Source organism: Naegleria lovaniensis, assembly GCF_003324165.1.
Source record: "Naegleria lovaniensis strain ATCC 30569 chromosome Unknown tig038, whole genome shotgun sequence".
NCBI lineage: Eukaryota > Heterolobosea > Eutetramitea > Acrasida > Naegleriidae > Naegleria > Naegleria lovaniensis.
Window position 1 is genome coordinate 88,000 of NW_025407860.1, and position 24,213 is coordinate 112,212.

General features: G+C 36.6%; 14 protein-coding genes across 14 annotated transcripts; 6 read left to right on the forward strand and 8 right to left on the reverse strand.

Moving 5' to 3' along the window:
• Nucleotides 1–119: 119 nt before the first annotated feature.
• C9374_009264 (uncharacterized protein) lies at nt 120–1,976 on the reverse strand (the record flags this gene model as incomplete). Its single annotated transcript, XM_044699432.1, has 3 exons — nt 120–1,393; nt 1,617–1,748; nt 1,865–1,976. 3 exons carry the CDS (start codon nt 1,974–1,976, stop codon nt 120–122), a joined length of 1,518 nt encoding a protein of 505 aa, XP_044544615.1.
• A 169-nt stretch (nt 1,977–2,145) lies between these two features.
• C9374_009265 (uncharacterized protein) lies at nt 2,146–3,667 on the forward strand (the record flags this gene model as incomplete). Its single annotated transcript, XM_044699433.1, has 9 exons — nt 2,146–2,178; nt 2,291–2,304; nt 2,376–2,422; nt 2,463–2,648; nt 2,733–2,745; nt 2,809–2,929; nt 2,998–3,025; nt 3,126–3,380; nt 3,435–3,667. 9 exons carry the CDS (start codon nt 2,146–2,148, stop codon nt 3,665–3,667), a joined length of 930 nt encoding a protein of 309 aa, XP_044544616.1.
• Nucleotides 3,668–3,781: 114 nt separating this feature from the next.
• On the reverse strand, nt 3,782–5,769 carry C9374_009266 (uncharacterized protein; the record flags this gene model as incomplete). The annotated part of the gene is made up of 4 exons (XM_044699434.1): nt 3,782–4,710; nt 4,903–5,031; nt 5,139–5,525; nt 5,754–5,769. 4 exons carry the CDS (start codon nt 5,767–5,769, stop codon nt 3,782–3,784), a joined length of 1,461 nt encoding a protein of 486 aa, XP_044544617.1.
• A 390-nt stretch (nt 5,770–6,159) lies between these two features.
• C9374_009267 (uncharacterized protein) lies at nt 6,160–7,209 on the reverse strand (the record flags this gene model as incomplete). Its single annotated transcript, XM_044699435.1, has 1 exon — nt 6,160–7,209. One exon carries the CDS (start codon nt 7,207–7,209, stop codon nt 6,160–6,162), a length of 1,050 nt encoding a protein of 349 aa, XP_044544618.1.
• Nucleotides 7,210–7,809: 600 nt separating this feature from the next.
• Nucleotides 7,810–9,235, forward strand: C9374_009268 (uncharacterized protein; the record flags this gene model as incomplete). Its single annotated transcript, XM_044699436.1, has 4 exons — nt 7,810–8,136; nt 8,183–8,454; nt 8,506–8,669; nt 8,754–9,235. The coding sequence occupies 4 exons, from the start codon at nt 7,810–7,812 to the stop codon at nt 9,233–9,235; spliced, it is 1,245 nt and encodes a 414-aa protein (XP_044544619.1).
• Nucleotides 9,236–9,813: 578 nt separating this feature from the next.
• On the forward strand, nt 9,814–10,818 carry C9374_009269 (uncharacterized protein; the record flags this gene model as incomplete). Its single annotated transcript, XM_044699437.1, has 1 exon — nt 9,814–10,818. One exon carries the CDS (start codon nt 9,814–9,816, stop codon nt 10,816–10,818), a length of 1,005 nt encoding a protein of 334 aa, XP_044544620.1.
• A 36-nt stretch (nt 10,819–10,854) lies between these two features.
• Nucleotides 10,855–11,522, reverse strand: C9374_009270 (uncharacterized protein; the record flags this gene model as incomplete). The annotated part of the gene is made up of 2 exons (XM_044699439.1): nt 10,855–10,924; nt 10,984–11,522. The coding sequence occupies 2 exons, from the start codon at nt 11,520–11,522 to the stop codon at nt 10,855–10,857; spliced, it is 609 nt and encodes a 202-aa protein (XP_044544621.1).
• A 329-nt stretch (nt 11,523–11,851) lies between these two features.
• On the reverse strand, nt 11,852–14,668 carry C9374_009271 (uncharacterized protein; the record flags this gene model as incomplete). Its single annotated transcript, XM_044699440.1, has 3 exons — nt 11,852–12,309; nt 12,466–12,772; nt 12,941–14,668. 3 exons carry the CDS (start codon nt 14,666–14,668, stop codon nt 11,852–11,854), a joined length of 2,493 nt encoding a protein of 830 aa, XP_044544622.1.
• Nucleotides 14,669–15,046: 378 nt separating this feature from the next.
• C9374_009272 (uncharacterized protein) lies at nt 15,047–16,426 on the forward strand (the record flags this gene model as incomplete). The annotated part of the gene is made up of 1 exon (XM_044699441.1): nt 15,047–16,426. The coding sequence occupies one exon, from the start codon at nt 15,047–15,049 to the stop codon at nt 16,424–16,426; it is 1,380 nt and encodes a 459-aa protein (XP_044544623.1).
• Nucleotides 16,427–16,525: 99 nt separating this feature from the next.
• Nucleotides 16,526–17,350, reverse strand: C9374_009273 (uncharacterized protein; the record flags this gene model as incomplete). Its single annotated transcript, XM_044699442.1, has 1 exon — nt 16,526–17,350. One exon carries the CDS (start codon nt 17,348–17,350, stop codon nt 16,526–16,528), a length of 825 nt encoding a protein of 274 aa, XP_044544624.1.
• A 470-nt stretch (nt 17,351–17,820) lies between these two features.
• Nucleotides 17,821–18,108, forward strand: C9374_009274 (uncharacterized protein; the record flags this gene model as incomplete). Its single annotated transcript, XM_044699443.1, has 1 exon — nt 17,821–18,108. One exon carries the CDS (start codon nt 17,821–17,823, stop codon nt 18,106–18,108), a length of 288 nt encoding a protein of 95 aa, XP_044544625.1.
• Nucleotides 18,109–18,558: 450 nt separating this feature from the next.
• Nucleotides 18,559–20,128, forward strand: C9374_009275 (uncharacterized protein; the record flags this gene model as incomplete). Its single annotated transcript, XM_044699444.1, has 3 exons — nt 18,559–19,095; nt 19,236–19,485; nt 19,641–20,128. 3 exons carry the CDS (start codon nt 18,559–18,561, stop codon nt 20,126–20,128), a joined length of 1,275 nt encoding a protein of 424 aa, XP_044544626.1.
• A 56-nt stretch (nt 20,129–20,184) lies between these two features.
• Nucleotides 20,185–22,383, reverse strand: C9374_009276 (uncharacterized protein; the record flags this gene model as incomplete). Its single annotated transcript, XM_044699445.1, has 4 exons — nt 20,185–20,385; nt 20,452–20,812; nt 20,871–20,970; nt 21,105–22,383. The coding sequence occupies 4 exons, from the start codon at nt 22,381–22,383 to the stop codon at nt 20,185–20,187; spliced, it is 1,941 nt and encodes a 646-aa protein (XP_044544627.1).
• A 439-nt stretch (nt 22,384–22,822) lies between these two features.
• C9374_009277 (uncharacterized protein) lies at nt 22,823–24,155 on the reverse strand (the record flags this gene model as incomplete). Its single annotated transcript, XM_044699446.1, has 2 exons — nt 22,823–23,322; nt 23,402–24,155. The coding sequence occupies 2 exons, from the start codon at nt 24,153–24,155 to the stop codon at nt 22,823–22,825; spliced, it is 1,254 nt and encodes a 417-aa protein (XP_044544628.1).
• Between the last annotated feature and the right edge of the window lie 58 nt (nt 24,156–24,213).

The window sequence follows — 24,213 nt, forward strand, 5'->3', positions numbered from 1 at the left end:
AGTCCGATAAGATGTCAAACATAAGTTGCTTCCATCAAGTGCACTGCAGTGTTTGAAATAAGCCATTGATCTTCAAATTTTATAACTTAATTGAGGTATTGTATCACATTTTAACTAACTTAGAAATGAATTGGTTTTCCATCGTAGGCCATTAAAGCAGCTTCCTTAACAGCTTCAGACAATGTTGGGTGAGCATGGCATGTACGGGCAATGTCTTCTGCGCTAGCTCCATATTCCATAGCCAAAACTGCCTCGGAAATCAATTCTCCGGCATAAATACCAATGATGTGAACACCCAAAACCTTATCAGTTTGAGCATCAGTCAAAATCTTAACAAATCCTTCAGTACCATCATCAATTGTACGAGCACGAGAGTTACCCATGTATGGGAATTTTCCGACCTTATATTTGATGCCCTCCTTAGTCAACTCTTCTTCAGTCTTACCAACAGAAGCAATTTCAGGGTGGGTATAAATAACGTTTGGAATGGCATCATAATTGACGTGACCATGACGTCCAGCCAATGACTCGGCAACTGCAATACCTTCGTCTTCAGCTTTGTGAGCAAGCATTGGTCCTCTGACAACGTCACCAATACCATAAATATTTGGAACCTTTGTACGGAAGTGTTCATCAATGACAACACGTCCACGTTCATCGAGTGGAATACCAACATTGTTCAATCCCAAGTTTTGAGTGTGAGGACGTCTGCCAATACTAATCAAAGCAACATCAGCTTCGAATGATTCAACTGCGCCAGAGGCATTGTTAGCGAGCTCAAGAACAACCTTATTTCCATCAACAACCTTTCCTGTCTTGACAGCAACTCCCAATTTGAATTTCATTCCTTGTTTCTCTAAAATCTTCTTCAATGTAGCGCTCACTTCCTTATCCAAGAATGGAGAAACACGATCAGCATATTCAACAACTGTGACTTCAGATCCCAAACGAGCATAAACAGATCCCATTTCCAAACCAATGACACCAGCTCCGATGACAACCATTCTCTTTGGAATGTGATCGAGTGAGAGAGCACCAGTGGATGACAAGATGACCTTCTCATCAAATGGAAGGAATGGAAGAGGAGTAGGTTCAGAACCAGTAGCAATAATAATATTCTCAGTTGTGATAGTCTCGTTCTTTCCGTCCAATCCCTTAACAGCAACTTCGTTCTTTCCGACGATGGTACCTTCACCCTTCACATATTCAACTTTATACTTTTTGAAAAGGTGTTCAATACCTCCTGTCAATCCGGAAACAGCCTTTTGCTTTTGTTTTTGCATTGTAGCAACATCAATGTTGACGTCCTTCAATGAGATACCCCACTTGGCAAAGCCTGATCCGTGAGCTTCATGATACATGTGTGAAGCGTGGAGCAAGGCCTTTGAAGGAACTATTGAGAGAAAGGTATTCGTTGAAGACAAATAATTTTAAAATTCGAATATTGACGACAATTATTTTGATTGAATTCAGGTCATTGATCCATCATATAAATATACATAACACAATTCATTGAATGCGTTCATAATGTGATGATGATTTTAAATGTACATGTTAATCCCAAACATGAATAATAATTAATAATGCAAAAGTTGAATGGATCTTCCTGTACTTACTGCAACCAACATTCAAGCAGGTACCACCCAATGTTCCTCTCTTTTCAACACAAACAGTCTTAAGACCGAGTTGAGCTGCTTTAATGGCAGCAACATATCCACCTGGTCCACCACCGATAACAACAACTTGCTCTGTTTCGGCATAATTTATCGTTTGCCATCATCACCCAATAATTGTTGAAAAACATGATGATAGATTCCAACCAGAACTCATTGATAGGCCCTATTCCTATCCATGCGAAACTTACTCTTATCAGTAGCATAGAAACGGCTTGATGATGTCTGATTCAAAGAACGATTGAGCAACAAGGCTCCAGTCTTGTGTTGATTGAGAACTACTTTGGTTGAGGATTTGAACATTTTTTATGGATTCGTTTTGTGCGTAACGTTTAAAGAAGACCTTTCACAAGAGTATTGGGTAGGACAATGGATTCATAACTTTTGGATCGTGTAGTAGCATTCTCTCTGCTTTCAAAGATCCACTCAGAGGTAACACTCTTTCCATTCTCTCAAAGTTGAACCTCGAATAATGAAAAAATCTTTCGTCTTTATAAAAAAATTCGTACGTGGTAGTATCGTGATTTTGTTCCAACAAGGTCTTCTTGATTGTTATAATCGAAACCGACTCTCGGAATACTACGGATATCATCAATTATAGTTGTATTTATAGTCAGACTGAATTTTGTGTGTACGTAGAGCATTGTGATGATGAAGAAGCCATGTGCTGAAATTATTTGGTTAAATTTCAATGAACATTAGAGAAGGATCAATAATTGGAGCTTTTTTGAATCATAATCGTATAGCTCGTATATCTATTCAAATTTTGTAAAACTCTTTCAATATTAGAGGCAAAGAATATGGACGACGACGATATTTTAAATTATTCTAATCATGTTGATGACGGACACAGCAATCAGTTGGACAGTTCGATAGTATCATCGGCACAAGCATCAAGTAGCAGCGGGAGTGATCAGCCAAGTAACAAGACAAATAATCATTTGTACAAAGTCTTAGTGGTGGGCGATTATGCAGGTAGGTTTGTTGTGAATTTTTACAAGTTATTCTTAAAATATGTAATTTAAATCCATGTCTTGCATGTACTGATGGGAAAAATAGTGGGAAAAACAAGGTAAGAACATTTAGTGAGATACTATTAATATTGAGCTGATATTATTGATTTTAAAATATTTAGTCTTATTCGAAGATACTGTACAGGAGAATTTACTAGTAATTATCGTATAACTATTGGTGTTGACTTTTGCTTAAAGCACATCGATTGGAATGAGAATACTTCAGTGTCACTGCAATTATGGGTAGGTTGAAACATTTGCAGAGGCACTGTTTGATGAAATTAATTTAACACAATTAAACCATTAAAAAGGATATTGCTGGACATGAACGCTTTGGAGGTATGTTTGAATAGTGTCATGTCACGTGACATTGTAATTCCAAATAATGCAATAATATGGAAATGATTTCGAAAAAATAATGCGATTAATAACACAACAGCCATGACACGAGTTTACTACAAATATGCTATTGCTGCTGTAGTTTGCTTTGACATTTCAAGACCTTCTACTCTGGATAACGTGAAAAAATGGAGAGACGACATCAACTCGAAAGTAGTCCTTCCCGATGGTGTGACTCCTATACCCATGATTTTATTAGCAAATAAGTGTGACTTACCTGAAATTACTATTGATAAGACCAAGATGAATAAGTTTGCAAAGGAAAACGGATTTATCGCTTGGTTTGAAACATCAGGTAGGTGTCACATGAAAGTATATTTTCAATCAATATACTAACCTATTTTCACAGCTCGTAAAAACATCAATATTGACTCCTCTTTCCACTTTTTAGTTTCTCACATTATGAAAATTACCAAAAATATGAGCTTACAGTCGCAAGGCCAAAATCAATTAGGAGATCACAAAAAAACTGAGCTCAACGTTGTTGGGACCAGTGACAGCAGTTCCAACAGTTTTGACAAATCGTACAAGAAAGAAGAAGGAAAAGAAGACACCTCTAAAAAAGGTCCATGTTGTTACTAAGAGTGATGACATGTCAATACAGTTCAATTCGCACAAGGCTCTTCTTCAACGCTTTCACTTTTTACAAATTTCATAACTATGATAAACATTTTTGTTTGAAAACTCTTGTTATTATTATTGAGATAATCGGTCAGAGGATGATGTTTGAACTCCACCTGAAATGACAACTTCACCCATCAGAGACAAAATTTGTCGATACAAGTAATTGAAATCAATAATGCTTCCTTTTCCTCTTCTAATTTCTACAAGACAAAATCCAACGCTTGTCTGATCGACTTTCACACTAAAAGTAACTCCTACTTGTTTCACTGTAGCAAAACATTTCATGTCTGATAAATTCTGATCGCTGGCATTTTGTTGTGAATGTTTTCCACTTTCCAAATCACTTAAATGTGTCGTTGAGACTTTCACTTGCAATTTCTCAGACAGTACTGAACGAATTTCCTCCAACACTGTCTTTTTATCTCCACGAGCAATGAATCGAGTCTCACGTCTAATATTCACTGTCTTGTGAGAAGCATTTGGTACATGGTTCACTAAAGGGTTCACAAAACCTGACATCATAATACTCGCCAAATCAAAAGCATTCAATGGAGCTTTCTTATTTGAAGATGGAGAATCCAAAGCAGACACATGCTGACTTGCAGAATGAACCTGTGTTTCTGAACAATCCGTTACAGAACGATCAATTTCCTCTTGTGTTATAATAATTTTATCCTCTCTCGATGAAATGGATGATTCAAGATTTTGTTTGGTATATTCGGAACCACCATCTTCCATAAACCATGAATGTTTCATCACTCCCTCAATACTAATTCTATAATTTGGATTCACAATCAACATTTTCTTAATGAGATCTTTGGCCTCACTCGACACGTATTGCGGAAAGGGATTGTGTTCTCCATTTTTAATTTTTTTAAATAATTCTTGAATGGAATCGGCGCTGAATGGAAAGTGTCCAGTGAGCATGACGTAGAGAATGACACCACACGACCAAATATCAGCTTTTTTACCATCGTAACCTTTTTCAAGAAGGACCTCAGCTGAGTGTTGTTTGGGAATGGATATATTGTAATGGATGGTTTCAAGAACAATGAAAAATTATTTGTACAATAATGCCATGAAGAATGGAAACCACGAGAGAATGAGAGGTTGTTCATGAGAAAAAGTTATTGTGGAATGAGCGATGACATGTCAATGAGAGAGAACATGATCATCGTATACACTATACTTACGAGCAACATAGTTTGGAGTTCCACAAGTAGTCATGAGCATTTTCTTGGTATCACCAGCACCCACACAAAGAGCACTCAGACCAAAATCACTAATCTTTAAAACATCTTTATCATCGAGGAGTAAATTTTCTAAATGATTTTCGATTATTCAAAGCGTGAACGAGTGTGAATGTGTGAATGGTTTGCGTTCCATAACCAGTGTAGGAAAATGTCACATTGAAAAAATGTTCACATACCTGGTTTTAAATCCCGATGTGACACATCTTGAGAGTGACAATAACTAATTCCAGAAATCAATTGATGAAAATATTTTCTACTGGTCTTTTCATCGAATCGTTTTGCCTTGACAATTCGATCAAACAATTCTCCTCCTGTCACTAATTCTAAAATAATATAAATATTTGTTGGAGATTGTAAAACTTCTCGAAGTTTAACCACATGTCGATGTGAAAGTAATTTCATAATTGCAATTTCACGTCTTAATTGAGACTCTAAATTTTCTTTTTGAATCATTTTACGATCGACAATTTTGACAGCCCAAGCAGTGCCATCATTGACATCGACTCCATATTTGACTTTTGAAAAGTTTCCTTTTCCTAGAGTTTGATAGAGTTGATATTGTCCTAATGTAGATTGTTGTTGTTGTTGTACGTGTGTGAAATGATGAAATTGGATAATTATTATTATTGTTGTATTGGTGTCATTATGTTAAAATATTGTCAACAGTCAAAAATTTCAATAAAAGCAATCGATGAAGATGTTTCATGTCCGGATCAGTGATGATGTTAAGTGGTTGAATGTGCATCCAATGAGAGATTGATTCGATTTGGCAACGAGGGTTGATAACCTACCGATTCGTGATGTCATTTTTTTATGGCTGTGAGAGAATTAATGTTTGACGATCAGTGATGCTTTTGATTGCATTTGTATTTGGAGGGTACACAGTGAACGAAAAAATGTTTAGAAAATCTTCCCATCAGTATCTTTGGATATAAGAACCACAAGTATCCCTTTTACTTTCCAAGAATATTTACCATGGCTGTCTTTGGAATTCGATATTGACAATGTGACATTTTGGCTTGATAGAATTGCTGATTTTGTATTTTATTTCAACACGTGCTTCGTTCGACCACTTGTTAATATCTTCAACCATCCATGGGTTCTTCCTTTCTACAATTACAAAAAATAGACCCGACAAGAGCTTCACAAGGAACATCAATTGATCTTAGCAGAATCTGTCTAAATGGGTCATCTTAATTAAAATGTATTTATCACACCTTCACTGCCAATACTAGTACAACGCAGATCTAAATAAGTCAAATTCTTCATGTACTCACTTTCAGCAATATATTTGACACAATGATTGCCAATTGCATTGTAGCTCAGATCCAAAGAAGTTAAATTCTTCAAGCGCTCACTTTTAGAAATATATTCGACACCTTCACTGCCAATACTAGTACAACGCAGACCTAAATAGGTCAAATTCTTCAAGCACTCACTTTCAGCAATATATTTGACACAACGATTGCCAATTGCATTGTAGCTCAGATCCAAATGAGTCAAATTCTTAAAACACTCATTTTTAGCAATATATTCGACACCCCCAGGCATAATTCGATTGTAATACAGATTCAAAGAAGTCAAATTCTTCAAGCATTTTGTTTTACCAATACATATGGCACTTTCAACGCCAATTCGATTGCGTTCCAGATTCAAATAAGTCAAATTCTTCATGTACTCACTTTCGGCAATATATTTGACTCCTTCACTGCTACGAAGTGAATTGTATTTCAGATTCAAAGAAGTCAAATTCTTCATGTACTCACTTTCGGCAATAAATTTGACACCTTCGTTGCCAATATAATTGCGTTCCAGATTCAAACAAGTCAAATTCTTCAAGCACTCACTTTCGGCAATAAATTTGGCACCTTCACTGCAAATTGTATTTCGGTACAGATCCAGAGAAGTCAAGTTCTTCAAGCATTCACAATTAGCTAAAAGTATGATTGATTCACGAACATGTTTCAAGCTGTTTTTTGCGAATGATAATGAGAGAGTGGTTTTTTGCGAATGATAAAGAAATGATACTTGTCTCCATTGTTTTGAAATTTTCATACAAGTTTGAATGATAAACGTGGAATCAAGGAATTGAAGAATTTCAAAAATAATATCATCAATAAAAGGACCATTGATTTCGGTTGTCGGAGAGAAATCATCTTTTTCAGACTGATCGTTGGTAGCTGTTGGTGATGAACTTGCTGCTTCAACAACACCACTTTCAACAGAGTATGCTAAGAGATTGCTCATTTTAACCTTTGGCACAAATTTTTCGGTGGAGAGAATCTTGAATTCACAATACAAAAGATTCAGGGCGCTCTATTTCGTGGCCATCAACTGTCTGTTGTCGTCAACGACTTCAAGGAACGTTTGACATGACTATAGGAATTCATTCTGTAAGCCACAGTACTGGCTGCTGTGGAAAACCAAGCGGTCTGAGGTCTGAGAATAAGCGTTTATTTGCTTGTGAGACTTCGTTTGAGTGTGGATCTGAGAAAAAAACCTCATCTCAACCTGTCAAAAAATGAAGCGAAAAGCAATTCTCAACGAGCGACAGATATTCTCAAGAAATAGATGATTCATGACGACACAAAAGATGCCGTAGACAACTACCATTACCTCGTGATAGTACTAGCTCGTATCAACAACCATCCATGGTGGTTCTTCTTTCGTTCAACAATTACAAGAAATGGACTGTGCACAACAAGTTGCTTCTTTGCATGGTATGAAGAAACTTGAAGGTGGAGCAGCGTTGGTCTTGTTGAGAAAGTTTGCCGTTGATCAAGACTTTACTTGTGAGCAAAACATCAAGAGCCTTAATGACTTGGCCAAAATTTTAATATTTAAAAAATGTATCGTTTTAAAACCCCTCCGAACAGAGAAAACCTCAGAGGAGAACTATTGGATCAGAAAGCCGCACCATCAGATGGCACATCTATTTTGGCTAAAAAAACTTGTCATTTGAGGCTCCACAAGAAGAAGAAAAAGCTTGATGTTGAGAGTGATGATGATGGAGATGAATATGAGGACCTTTGGTGTTCAACAAAACTTCAACAATATTCAGAACAACTCAACACCAATTACCAAAAACAGCTCACAGTATACCAAGCAAAGACGTTTTTAATAGTTCCAGAGACAACAAGGGAGTTCATGAAACACGTTATTGTTGTGCTTGAAGTATGTTTTATTTAAATTGAAGTTAGTTTAACTTTTGAACCATAAGGACGAATTTTCTGTGGAATCAGATGAAGCGGAAACAAAAGCGATTATGAATCAACTACAAACTGAGCCACCATCTCTCTCCGAAAATGAAGTGCAGGCAAGATTTATAACTAATTTGACAAATGGCTACATTTATTCTCCTTTCCTAATGTTCAAAAATGCTAACGCGTACATTCTTTCGAACCCATGGGAATCTACGATTCAACAATTCATGAGTTTGTTGTTCTTTTATCCCATCATGCAGGAGAAAGCAGGCGTTTTTGAAATTGGAACGTAAGTAATTTGAATAATCAATTGTTTAATACATTGACCTGCTCATGATAGGGCTGAATTAAAAGGTCAACAATATTTAGAAAAATCTCTTAAAACAAGAAGACAATGGCTTTCTGAGGAGCTAATAGACAAAACAACTCTCTACCCCGAATTTTTTTGTGTTATCAAGAAGTTATCAAATCTTGTACCAACTAAAGGACTTACATTTTTCGTGGGTGAGATGTAAAAAGAACACTTTCATGATAACCAAGTCGCTAATCACAAGGATTACCGTAAAATAATATTGTTCCTAAGATCAGTGATAAAGGCTTGGTTGGAGGCTTTGCAAATAGATGAATACCTATCTATTGAAAATGCAAAGAATATTAGAGTATATGGAGCTCTAATTGCGAACTTTTCAATATCATTCATTGAAATGAGAATGGAGTTCGAAGAAAATTTTGAGTACGTGGAAAGACAAAACATTCCACCTTATACGTACAGAATTAAGGTTTCCCCTATTTTGAATTTATGTGAGATTGGTGATTTATGTATTGCTCTACAGTATATTGGAAACATTATTGTTATGACAAGGTGTATTCAATTTATACCAGTCATTTCAAATTTGGACACGCCGTCATTTAATACTGTTGGTAAAACTATTAATACATCAAAGCTGTATGAGAAGATGTTGAGAACTATAATTCAACATGATAGCTTTATATATATATTTGGCGTACAACTTGTTACATTTGAGTCACAGGACAGTGTGTGTGAATATTTGAAAATAGCAAAATTATAATATGGAGAAGAGGAAAGCCTTGATATTAATGAACAAACCATGGCTACCTTAATGACGTCATTTGTTTTGACACCACTAAATAATACTAATCCTTTTTTTGACCTTCATTATGTGAAAGATACTGTGACTGACTGTATGGTAGTAGTTTTATACAGAATAAGAAACTGTTCAACTATGTTTTACAGAAACGTAATACCAAGTAACAAATGCTTTTACATCCTGCTACCAGAAAACGCAAAGGTGAAACATCAAGATGAAAGAAAACCAAAATCAAATAACTATCAAGCTAGAACCTCTACACCTATTTCACCCAATATCCAACAAGTTCCTAATAATGAAAGAATGATATCTAGCTCCCGAGCTGAATCACAGCGAAAATTTATTGATTCTCCTGAAGAAGCTCATGCATACTTGTTGCAGTTAATTGGAGTTAAAAATACTCACCATCTATCTATGCCTACTCTAATTAATGATTCAAACAATAGAATCATTTAGTATATATCTGCATTTAAACATCCTCTTTCAAATAAGGGATTTTTACAAAGGTAACATTGAGAAATACGGATCAAGTTGCTACTATGCAATACATTGTTTCTAATCTAGAACTAATCAATCAACAGTGTCCAAATATTGTTAAAGTATACAAGTATTCTTGTATTAAGAATGAGGAATCTTTTGATATCAAGGCAGCCCTGTACTCACTTATGATTTGCAGATTGAAACAAGATAATATTGTTCAACAGAACAGCACTACTGTATTTGAACAAGAATATTTACCAAGCACATATGAAGTATATATAACTCAACAAGAGTTATTACAAGAATTGAATTTGAAACCAATTTCATCGCAAATAACCAACTGCAATCTTGACTTTGAAAAAAATACTACAACAAAAGTTCTATTAATTGTCAAATGGATTGGACATTGCATGAAAATTCTGACTCAATTACATGAAGTACTTGATGTTATGCATGGAAACATTTCTTTAGGAAACGTTATGACACGAACTTATCCTCATCCAAAAGAAAAACTTGATTCAACCATATTGAATACGCTTTCACTTGATGAAGCTAAGATCCTTAAACCAGTTGTTTGCCGAGAGCTAGTGGTTACAGACTTGAATAATTCATATTTACTGGAACACAAACTTGAAGGTGATGATGTAAGAGATATCTCAGAACACAATCAATTTGTTATTGTTGCTCAATATCCTTACTCTCACATTCAACAACGAATCTTGCAACGAGTCCAAGGTGATATTTATTCCATGGCTATATTCATTGCGAAACTTGTGAAAGAGATTTTATTTAATGATGAACATTTTCTCGATCCAAATGTCACACATGATTACAAATCGTTCACAGCATACAGGTGTGCTGTGTTGGAATTTTTCAAAACATTATCTATATATACCGAAAACGACAATATTACAATCAAATCCACTCAATTGAACCATACATTCTTTTCTGGACTATTTTCACTATTGGATTACATGTTGAATGAATCTGTCATGCCATCAAAATCAAAAACAATTTATGAAAGCGATATTTTGGAGCCCGTGTTGAAATTAGTCAAGGAATAATATTTCAACCTACTCGGAACAAACAAACACAATGCTCTAATACTCGTCATGTCTTACAAATCTTTCAATCCTCGAATCGATACCATTCTGTGAGTGATTGCGACAACTGTGAAATTTGTAAATTCCTTTTTATTTGAAGGCTGGAATATACAAATCCGTACTTACAGATGCTGGATTGCTCTGGTACAATTTGATGTCGAGCAGTTGAGAGATTCTATATGGTTTTTGTTGGTGGGCACTTCCTGAGGAACATTGTCTTTCTCGAGGTTGTTCAATAGAGTCATCAATTCATTGAAAACATCTTCCAGAGTGCGCTTATGAGTACCTCCTATATACAACTTGATTCCTTGTGGGTTGAGCTTGTTGTGGTATCTGAAACCATACTTTTTAATAAACGCATCAATATCTTTTTTGTTTCTTTTGGTAGCCCATGTTTTTAAAAACTCGGGCAATGCATGTTTTGCCCCTTCAACATCGTTCCAATTGGCTGCAGTGAGGCATTTCTTGCAGTTGTCATTTTGTTGCGGGGTGGCATGAAGAATCCTCGTTTTCAAGTCTTGATCCACGTCACTATCCTCAATCACTTTTAGAAAACTGTTGACGTCGCATGAGAGTACCAAGCTCTGTAAACAAGTATCGAGTTTGCCCCCAGAAAGAAAATTTAAAGTTTTTTCTACCCATTCTACATTACCTCGGCCTTTCATGTGTGCACATTTTTTCTTTTCGTTAAGCAAGCGCAACACAATCGCTGGTGTAGCGAGGGTAGTGATGATGGGCTCACCTGCTCTGCCAGAGCAACAGCGTAACAAATAGCTACTCGCTCACATTTTATTATGAAACGTTGCTTCACCTTATTGGTTCAAAAAAAAAACACCTCATCTCTGAGACCTGTTCGCCAAAGCAGCCAATGAAATGCGGTGAAGAACTCTTCAAGTAAAATCATTGGATTCATGAACAATAATAAATTTATTATTGGAAATCATCATGTGCTTTTTCAGCACCAATGTCCATACAACAATGATCTACGACGGAATTAATTCACCTTAGTCTTTTCATACATTTCATCAATATCCTTCTGGAATGTATCTCTCAACTTGTTTCTCACCAAACTCAACTTGGGTGTGGTACATCCAGGATAAAACTCAAAGTCTCGAGGAATCAATTTGATAGCCTTCACCATTTCAAATCCTAATAATTTACATTCCTTTCCAACACGTTCCAATTCTTTGAGAATCATTTTGTTGATTTCTGGATCGGCACATAACTTCTCCAAGTTTTGTAATTGATCTTGTTCAGACATGGCAGAGACAGCTCCTTGATGAGAGACTTTTCCATTGGTGATGGCCCAATCGAGTAATTTGAGACCGTTCACAGCAACGACACCGACGAGGAAGGTCTTGTAGGAATCTCCATAGATCCAAATACGTGAGACATAATTAGCTTTGCTTAGTTTGCCTTCAATGTTTTCAGCTGCTACATATTCACCTTGAGCTGTTGTTGTTGTTGTTGTGATTGAAAAATGTTGTTGTAAAAATCATTGAAAACAAGTACAATGATGATAATAATACAAAAGATCCATAGGACATGATGTAAGAGAAATCATTGGATGACATTGGTAAACGTGAACAATTCTCAAAGAAAACTTACCAAGTTTGAAAATATTCTTCTTTCTGTCAACAATCGAAAGTGTTCCTGTTGGATTCCATCGACCAATGTCACCAGTGTGGAACCAACCATCTTCGTCATAGACTTCACGAGTTTTTTCTTCTTCCTTGTAATAGCCAAGTGAAATATTTGGACCACGAATACAAATTTCTCCAGAATTGTTATCCTTGTTGGAATAGTTCATTTCTGGAACATCTACAAGTTTGATTTCCAAACATGGTAACAAACAACCTCCATGACCAGTAGAAAAATCGTATGGAATTTGAATGGTAGATCCAGCACATGTTTCCTATTCATATGTAATAAATGTTTCCAAATTATTTCGTTGAATCACAAATCACGATGTGTGTATGCATGTGCGAATGAGATAGACACACAGTTGCATTGAATCATTGAACCCAAATTAAACACATGTTCAATTTCATATACACACACACGCACACAAAAAAAAACTTACAGTCAATCCATAACCTTGAACAACAGGACATCCAAACACTACAGAAATAAATTGTTGAACTTCCTTTCTCAAAGGTGCACCTCCTGAAAGAATTCCACGAAGTCGACCTCCAACCGCTTGTTTCACTTTCTTGAAGACCAGAGCATCCAAAATTGGAGTCTTGACTTCAACACCGTGTTGTTGCATATATTTCAACTTTTGAGAATATGCCTTATTGAAGATCATTTGAGCAATCTTCTTCTTTTGTTTGATTTGATCATTAATTCCATCGTAGAGACGATCCAACACACGAGGAACAGCAGGTAACAAGGTAGGTTGAATAATACCAATATCATCTTTGAGTTTTTTCACATCACCACGCCAATAACCAATACTGCCACCCACTTGTAAGAAGGCCATTTCAGCAACTCTTTCTAAAATGTGAGCCAATGGTAAATAACTCACGACACGATCCGTCTCATTGATTCTCATGAGGTTACAGTGAACACCTGCAACTGTGGAAACAATGTTGAGATGTGTGAGCATGACACCTTTTGGCATTCCTGTCGTACCTGAAGTGTACATGATGGTAGCAATGTCAACGGAACGAGGAGGAGTAGGAGGAACACGTTTTTCACCACTTCCCAATTGCAAGGCCTCTTCGAAGGTGAATAATTTAACAGAGTCTTTGGTCTTGGTTTTGAATTCTTCTTTCCACTTTTGAACGTCTTGGTCATAGTTTGGATTTTCATGATTTTTGAACAAGATGACAAATTTCAAATATTCACATTGATTGACCCACTTCAAGACATTTTTGGAAAAGACATCATCACCACTGACAAACAAGGCAACGACTTCACCATGATTCATAATGTAGACTGAAGACTCTTCTCCCAATGTATCATAAAGAGCAATAGTCACTAGTGATTGTGTGTGACAAGCCTCAGAAGTAATTTGCCATTCAGGACGATTCTTTGAATAAATACCAACGTGATAATGAGGAGCAAGACCCAAATTTCTCAAAGCAGATCCCAAATCCAAAGTCTTTTCTTTCACTTGAGAGAAGGTTTCAAATTTCATTCCTAGAGACTTCTTTCCAGTTTGAGAATCTGTCACCTCGGTAATGACACCCAAACATTCTCTATTTGGGTATTTCTCAGCTGCCAATCTAAAAGCATCGTAGGCAGTGTAAATTTGTTTGGCATCTCCCTCCTTATCGATCATTCCATCGACCAAATAATCTTTAAAATCAGCACGTCTTCGGATTGGATGGTTTTGAGCGTCTTTTCCAACTTCCACAGTTTGAGTCTTGAGAATGGGAGTTGGATCCAAAGCACGGACATTGGCTGCACACTTGACATTCATCTTGTATTCTTTAATGACATCACGTTCATTGATGAATACGACTGGATCTTTCTTTTCAAAGAATTCCTTCACTTGATTAGTGGCATTTGACGATGTTTCTGTTGTGATGGTGGTGGCGGTGGTGGCACTAACATCTCCCTGATGAGGAGTAAAATCTAGATTAACATCTAATTGAGAAGCCTCACCACTCACAGACAAGCGAGTATCTGAGAAGGTGGTTTGATCTTCAGTATCAACCGAAGTTGACATATTGTTGGTATGAGTCGATGCATCAGGAGGAGATGAAGTTGGATGTTCCTCTTGCTGCTTTAAAGAATTATGATCTTGATGATGATCCGTAGGGGATGAAGAACTTGCTTCAACGGTTGAAACCGAAGTACTCATTGTAATGATCAAAGAGGGTGAGACAAAAGGGCGAGGAGCGACTCAAGTTTGAAGATTTTTTTTGTTGTTGGGATTGCAGACGACAGGCTAACGATTGGAAAGGTTCATCGAATTGAACTGACAGTTGCCAACTGAAGTGGATTAAATAAGGGAGGACTGGCAACATTGGACTCAATCTCTTATCTGACTTTTATGGGAGAAAGTTCAGATAAATAACAGAGTAAATTTTACACGGAGGGAGGGTTATTTGCACAGTCCTGGTAATTATATAAGACGGTTTTGTCGTCATTCTGATGGACTGAGAGGTCATGACTGATGTCGACATTCTGATGGATGTTTATGAAGGTTCAAATATGAGGGTTGATTTGCAATTTAAAAATGATGACTCGGAGCGGAACAGCATCGACTCCTTCATTTGATTATGGAGTGCTGATATGCGGACCGACTTTTTCAGGTAAATCCACACTGCTCCGTTGGATTCAGAAACAGAAATTGTTGGCATTGATGGGATTGGCTGATGAAAATAATAATAATCATACAACAGTCATGATGAATCAATCATCTTCCGTGGTGGAGGTTATGATCCGAGATGAAATTCTTAACCGTTGTTTCCGAGCCATGAAAGATGTATTGAATGAAATTAAATTCATAGAAGAACATTCAAGTCATCGTTCAACATGGAGCAATTATTCAGAATTAATGAACAATTATTCAAAACAGATGGAAATCATGAGAACAGTAACGTTTAGGCTTTCTCATCAGAATCGATCAGATATATTGAAAATCATTCGAGCTATGGAGGATTTATGGGCCGTTCCAATTGTAAAAATCACGTACGAGCAAATGATGAAAGATGCTTATTTTTCTCCTTTATCTGCCACAAAGAACAATACAGAACCCACAAAAACTGAAAACTTTGGTGAAAATTTTCACTTGTTATTCGAAAATTTGCATGCCTTACTTTCTACAAATAATTTTTCAAAAAGTGACATTACAATGAATTATTTGCTATCACATAACAAGATAATGGAGATGCTTTTTCAAGCGTATTTTCCGAATAGCTTTTTTACATCATTTTCCATGACAGGAGTGGCGGATGACAAAGAAAAGAAAGATACACCATACATTAATGAAGACAAACCAATGATAGCACAATATGGGCAAAGAAAATGGTGTGTTAAAGTTGTATCATCACAAATCTCATATATTTCATTGGTCAGCCCTTTGGAGTTTAATGAAAGACGTGATTTAGCTCCAATTGTGCTATTTCTTGTTCCATTAGCAGATGTTGACACGTACAAGAAAAATGTACTCCTACTGAAAGTCTATATCAAAAACTTTATAAGCGTTTTGAGCACACCAGGAATACAGGTAGTGCTAATATTCACAAAAGTAGACATATTTGCAAAGAAGGTCATGACAGGAAGTATGAAAATTCTTGAACTATTCCCAGATTTTTCTGGCAATGAAAGAGATCCTTTACGAGTTTTCGAGCTTATATTCAACCAATTTTGGATTCAATGCAGAAGATATCATGAAAATGTTCCATATTATGCTGTGAACTTGATTGATCAGGAAGAGAGTTCTCAATTTCTTTCAATTTTACTCGAGAGAGGATCTCCATACGGAACACGATCGTTCATTTCTCGTCACTTGTTGAGCATGATGGAAGTGTCAATGAAGAACAACTTGAAAAATTCAGTTTCCAAGTGGCATGAATCAAAAACATATTTTTCGGATGTGATTGTGCACTTTTAAAGACATGTACAATATGGCTTGGTGATAGTGTTTGGTGCTATCATGATATTCAAATGAGTTTATGAGAAAATGTAACATTTTTACAGATCTTGATCTTGCTTAAACGGTCAATCTTTCCCTTAGCAATTCCTTAATTTTTCTTGCTCTCGATGAAGCCACAGCTCTGGCAGTGTAACCTTTAGTCATTTGAACACTTGATCCATTCTTTAAAAGTGCAAAAATCTTTGCTGAAGGCTGTCCATTGACTCGAATCGACCAATCTTCTTGAATAACAATATCACTGATGGAATGGTATGGTATTCTCTCTTCGCGATCTAAGCATCCAAAAGGAATGAATGCACCGTACAAATGAATAACCATCTCTTTGGACTTGTCATCGAACACATAATCCGAATTTCTTTGAAATATTGCAAGCAACAAAAATGGAAGACCCAAAAAGGGGAATAATATTAAGAAGATACATCCAACTACACCTGTGATCCAAGCAAACTCATTACATCCAGCCTTCATGACGTAGTTTCCATCCGTATCTTGATTAAGCAAGCCGGCATTCTCGGTTGTGGGAGAGGAGACGACCTGTACCGACGTATTCATCAAACCCTGAGGAATCGGCTCTACATTAGCCATGGAACCGGCGTTTGCTGAGGCTGTAGTGGTGTACACATACTGAACGGTTTGTGGTTGCAGTGTTGATTGAGGCACCTCATATGGAGTGTTGTTGGGCATTACGAGGTACACTTGTTGAGGTGGAGGTAATTGCATTGGCATTTGATACTCAGTGGGCGGTTGCTGTTGTTGCTCTTTTGGATCAGTGGTCATTTGATATTGAACCATGTTTGAATCTATTTGATTTTCATATGTTGTTGAATTGTTGATATTGGGATGATTGGGATCATAATCAGTGTTTTGTTGTATGAGGGTCATTTTTTTAAGGCACTGTTTTGCGAAGTACCGCCTCTTAAAGATCGCTCTTGTCAACATGGGATCATGGGCATGTACCATTTACAATGCATTGGAATATTCAATGGCAAGTGTTGTTTTCACTTTGTGGCCTGTGAAAAACTTTTCGATTCCTTGCTCGCGACGTCATGTTGTTGGGGTTTGCCAGAGGACACCATGAAGTCTGCTAAAGTCTGCCAATTCAAAATTGAGCTTTTTCGGAGAAGGTAGTGGACAACAAGCGGTTGGTAATACCGATTGGCTTGGACATTGGGATGCCGATTGTTTGGGCGATATTTAAATCGAATGAATAAAAGTCGTTAATTTTCGAAGCCAAGCAACAAACGCTTTGTTGTAATTAGCTGGCCAACGAATATCGTTTCAAGAATTTTTTGAATATTTTCGTTGAAAAAAATACTTTAACACCACCTTGTGCCAAACCTCTTTTAAAAACCATGTCCGAACAGGCCTCTCAAACTAAAGTCTTCGTTTCTAACTTGCCATACAGAACCAACTGGGCTGCTTTGAAGGAACACTTCAGCGCTGCTGGTAACGTTACTTATGCAAGAATCTTCACTGACTCTCAAACCAAGAGATCCAAGGGTATTGGTTTTGTTGAATTTGATACTCCTGAAGCTGCTGCTAAGGCTATCCAAATGTTCAACGAATCCGAATTCAATGCTAGAAAGATCTACGTCAGACAATTCCAAGAAAAGGAGAAGACTGAAGTTGCTCAACAATAAATGTTTTGGTCTAATTCAATATGGTTGAACGAACGCCTAAACACATTTCAAATTTTATTAATCCGCTCTGATGATTTTATTCCAACTGCTAGATTAAAATTGAATTCATTCAATATATTTATTCATGCTTGCGTTGGTTATTTACTACTGGAGATTTTGTAGCCATTCAATGATGATGTGGGGTGATAAATTCAGTGTGATGATGCCGACTAAAAAGAGTTCATTCTTCATTTGTTTTGCCATCTTTGCCGACATTTGAAATGTTTGAAAACTTGAAACAAACAGCTTTACGTTTGCAGAGAGACCCAAGTCATCATCACGTGATTGTCATCTTCCTCAGCTAGGTTTGGCAAACCCCAACGATTTTGAATTATTTCAAAGAATTTAATTTTTATCATTTGTTGAGCATCATAACACAATTCACCACCCAAAATTGGCAAGTTTTAAAAGATGACAACCCAGCATATTGGTGTTGATTTATCTTCTTCCGAGCTCTCCAGAACAAATTCTGTTGCTACTCGTTCTTCCTCTATTCTTCAAAACACCATAACCACCTCTTCGGCTCCTCTCCTCACCGATGATATCATTGAAATTAAAATCATCAAAGCAAATTCTCTTCCTGTGGCCGACCTCAACGGATTCTCGGATCCCTACTGTGAGGTTTATGTGGATGACGTTTCTTTATCTCATCAACAACAACAACAACAGCATAATGATACTGAACAACCGCAACAACAACTGAACGCTTCCGAAAAATTGAGATCATCTTCTTTTCATTCATCGGTTGTGGGAAACCACAATCATGGATCCACTTTGGATGAATCAACCAATGATAGCGTCCATCCGGGTTGTCTTTTCAAAACCAATGTGATTAAGAAAAATTTAGATCCATCGTGGAATGAAACCTTTACGCTGAATCCTCTCAAAGATTACACGAACCAAATCAAGATTAAATTTGTCGTCATGGACTGGGATCGATTTTCAAAGGTAATTATTATTTGATGATGAAAGCTAAAATGATTATTATTATATTTCATTGTTGCATGATGATGATTATTCATCTAGGATGTAAGTGTTTAATTTAGTACAAACATAGCGTTTATTGAAATTTATTGTGAATCATGAAGGATTTTCTCGGATCAGCCTCTCTGGTCATTACGAACAAATATGTAGCAAATACGGAACATGTGGTAGATTTAAAATTGGAAAATAGTGAAAACAAGGGAACTCTGACAGTTTCATTCAAAATTAATCGTTCACGAGAGAATATTAAGGTTGCCCGATTGAGAGATGGAATGGTCAACCAAGCTCAGCAATTTAAGGGTTTTAACTTGTCTTGCTTGTCGTCGAGTAATGATAAGAATCGTATTGTTTCAGGTGAGTAGTGGCAAGTCGAATTCGACTTGACAAATATGATTCCTTGTTCATAACAAATGCAATTCCTTATAACTTTATTGGGATTTAAAAAATTAATGAATCATTGGGATTGAATATGTACACATACCAACATTGAATGTCACCTATATTCATAGTTTCAATTCCAATATTGCAATACCAAATTATTCAGCATGATGGTCCATTGCTGCAAATTGAGACAGCCTTTAGCGCCCTCAGCAACGCAGCCAACGCATCCCAGAACAAGTTACAAACGGTACCCGATTCATTCATTATTCAATTGCATGATATTCATGGAAATTATGAACATGAAAAGAATACATTTATTGAGAATGAAATTGGAAAATTACAAAAAGCATCTTCAAAGTTTCAGGTCATTGAAAAGAACGTGGACGTTACAACAAGTTTTGGGAAAATTTTTGGGGGAGTAAACCTCGGTGAGAGTGAAATTCAAGCAGTTCATACTTTTATGTATCAAATCAATGATGATATGGTACATGTGACCTCTGTGCAGTTTCATGTACATTTTTTGATCACTGTTATTTATTCTTCACGACAATATGACATGAGTACGGAGAGAGAGTTACAAATACAGTACATGCTAACCAACATGAAACTATTGTAGCATTATCATTTTTCTACAAGTTGATAATGACCTACTAACTTCAGGAACGAACATGTTCATTGTAGCTCAGTGATCCAAGTTTTCTCAGGAATGACAACTTGTCCTATTTTTTCTAAATTCAATTCTGTGTTTTGCTTGTAATTTTCTGAGAATAAACTTTTAAGCTTGTCTGATTGCAGTTCAGAGTAACACGTGTCTGAGATGTGAATTTGATTGGTTTTTCCTGTTGCTTCTATTAGTTGAGCAATCTCAACTCCCTGTTGAGTATGTTGACATAATTATGTAAAATAAATATCAATAAAATGATTGCCATAACAACATACCTTTCCAAATAAATCGTAAGTCTGTTTTGTTCTTCCAACAACACCTGCAATGATATCGCCACTGCTATGAATTCCAATGCGTACATGTAGCTCTGTGGGCTCGTGCTTTTTGCAAAAATGTTGAATGACACGAATCATGGCTAGTCCTCCCTTAACAATTTTGTCTGCATGTTCTGGGTCGTATTTGGGTATTCCACTTGCTAAAAAGTAGCAGTCACCAATGGTTTTAATTTTTTCCAATTGGAAAGCGGTGCAAACATCATCAAAGCTGCCAAATATTTCGTGAAGCATGCTTACTACCTCTTCTGGCCGTTTTCCATTAGACATTTTGGTGAAACCAACAATGTCACAAAATAGCACACTATTAAAGATAAAACAATGGTAATTAAAGACAAATTCTAAAATATTCCCTCACATACCTGCATAGATCAAAGACGTCTATAACTTTCTCCCCTAAACTGATACGTTGAGCCACGTTTTTGGGGAAAATTTTGTCTGCTAATCTTGTCAATTGTTCTTCTTTGGTAAGGGTATTTTTTAAATCCCTAATAAATCCAACAAAAGAAGACACACCCGAGCTAGGGTCAATGATTTCAGAAACTCTCAACTCGATACGAATTGATTTACCCTTCTTGTTTTAGCTTTGAGCATACGTGTCTTGTCTACAACGCGTTTTTCACCAGTTTTCTGATATCTTGATAAGTAATAGTCGTGTTTTGCTCTATCCTTGTCATTGCATAACATTTTAACATTTTTACCTATGGCTTCCTTCTTCTGATAACCAAAGGTATATGAACAAGCACCATTGAACGTTTGAATTATGCCCACTTGCGAGATTGAAACGATAGGAATAACGGAAAGATCTGTAATCGCTTCATAGACTTGTCTCATGGCCATTTCCTTTTTTCCTTCCGCAGATTCTTTCACCACCTCCATATAAGCTACAAAGTTTTCGGCTCCCAATTTGTTAATGCAGGTAAACCGACACTTTACAGAAAAAAATGTTTTCAGAACGGTTGACTTTGCCTTCAGGGTTCTGATTTTCATCAGGGACTCCTTTCTCTTTTTTGATTCTTCAGGCGAAAAATTCTTGGGTAAAGAGGACATTGATCCAGAGCTGCTTATGTTTCTTCCAGTGTATTCCTCTATTAAGCTATGAATCTCATAAACAGATTCCTCCAAGAACAGATCAGCCACATGCTCTCCAAGCACTGAAAACGAATAGACACCAAATAAATCTTCTGCTTCCTTGTTGAGGTACACCAGAGTTGCAAAATTATCAAAAATAATAACTGGAAAGCCACACATCATGAATTGAGCCATGAGCGTATTCAATTGAATGAAATCCTTTTGATGCGTTGTCATAGCTCCAGATGTTGTAACTCCATCGGACGTCATGTGGCTTTGTGTGTCAGACATGTCGTCGCTACCGGTGCTCAGTGTATCAAAACTAGCAGAATCCAGCAATTTGTTTCTTGAGGCCATTGTGCTTGCAAGTCTTCGACTGATACCTCGTTTCCGCACAGCAGAATCGGTAAGGTTGGGAGAGCTGAGAGTATTGTTCTGTTGAAGCAACATCTTTTGTGAGGACGATGATTGTTCAGAATAATACGAGCCGACTAGGGAAGAAGAATTCATTTCGCTCAGTTTAGGATGCCGAGGCTGAGCATTATGGGAAGAATAGACTTGAACGGATCCAGCCTGGGTGGCTGTGGTGTCAATTTCATCTTCATCATCATCAAACAATTGATCGTCATCAATGTTGTACTTTTGAGCCATTTTAGATAGGAGAAGCATTCTCTTAATTGCTTCTTGTTTTTCCTTAATGGTTGCAGCATTCAACTCTTCATCTGGATCAACATACTCTTCATAATAACCATCCATTTCCTTCGCTTTGGAAGGAAGAGTGTCTAATAACGGACTTGAAGGCATTTCGTATAATTCAAAGCCCCTAGTAGTAGTAATAATAAATGATGTAGTTACTTTCTGCAGCTTTGAATTGTTCTTGCAGATAACGTGTATTGATGATTGCGCTTTTTTAAAACTGAAATCTTATTTTTTACGAAATCAAGAAAACATCGAGTTCATCGAGTAGTTGAGTGGAGATGAACGTTTTCAAGCGTCAGAAAGAACATTTATGGGTGAGAGACACCACAATAATGGTAGAAAAGGATTTCTTGACAATTGGAGATGAGGTTGAGAGATGGATGTATGATGATATTATGAACTATGTCGTGTGTTGGCGGTCAATTTGTAATTGTAATTCAAAATTACGAAATGCTAAATTCAATCAAGTTAGACCCAATCAACCATTCGGGTATGACAAAGAATCACTACATTGAGAAGTGTTCCAATAGCTGCTTGAGCGATATTAAGTGTCGCAACCTGCCTTAGTTATGAGCTGAAGCGATCGATGTAATAGTCGTAGAGGAATGGTATAGAAACCATAGTATTCTTCTCTATCATTAATAATTTGATGTAACTCACTCTCAAACTCTATTTGTTCGGGCTTCAAATCATCTTGGAGCATAAATAATAGAACTAGTTTTTCACAAACCTGTCTCAAATGATAATACTCTCCTTTGTATAAGTATTCTTTTGCCATTTCCAAGTCGATAGCTAATTTTCTCTGAATTTCACTGGCTTCATTCTCGAATGAGGCCAGACAATAAACAGATGTAGAGAGGCGTTTCCCTTTCAACTTGATAAAATCCACAAACAAACAAATAAATGCTTTCTGGACAACTTTTTGAACATTCTCTCCAATAAAAATATGGCATCCATATGATTGAGCCAAGTATTGCAATCGAGAGGCGATATTCACGTTATCTCCAATTACTGTGTAACAGAATCGTAAAGGGGAGCCCATACCTTAAGAGATGGATATTGTAAATAAATGGATGAATATTTGAAAACAAAATCATGCAAACAATAACATTCAAAAACTTACATCCACATAACATGTTTCCAGTATTAATTCCAATGTTCACTTGAAATTTAGAATAAATATTTGTTCTGTACAATGATGAGGTGTTACTGGGTCCCAAGTTCTTGTTGAAAATGAATGTAGAGAGTTCCTGATGGAAGGTGTCATTTTCTAAGGCGCCTCCTTTTGAGGCGCTACCTAAAATTTCTCTATTGGAGTTAAGAATGAAGCTTCTCAATACGTCAGAGTCACGTGTTAAATTTTTCAGATAGTCTGAAAGATATTCCAGAGTGAATTGAATTCCTACCATGGCAAATAAATTATCTATCTGTAAAAAAGGAGTGTTGTACCGAAAAGTAGCATTGCTTAAATTAGAATCTTTTACGCGTACTGGAAAGGAAGGTGGAGAACGTCGAAAGCTTTTGTCATTCACAAATATGGGCAACACAAAATTGACTGCTCTTTGTCCATACAGGCTCATAAATGTATTTGTCCAATATGGCTTTGAGGCGTTCTTGTGAAAAAACTCTTTAACCCAAGGCCTATCAATATCTTGATAAGGAGCCTCCTTAACTAGTCGTAAATCTCTCACCGATAGTGATGGAAAACTTAGTTGCCTGGGAATTACTTGAAAGAATTTCGTGATATTGTTCTCAGCCACTTCGAACGTATCATTATAATATCCAACATAAGCATGGTCAAATCTTGCATGCTGAATAAAAGAGGCCTTCTTGCTAAACACATTTCCTAAATGTGCTAAAATAGAAATCCAAGGCATGATATCAGTTGCATTTGTCATCACAGCCGAACTTCCATAATAAACTCGATATTTTAGG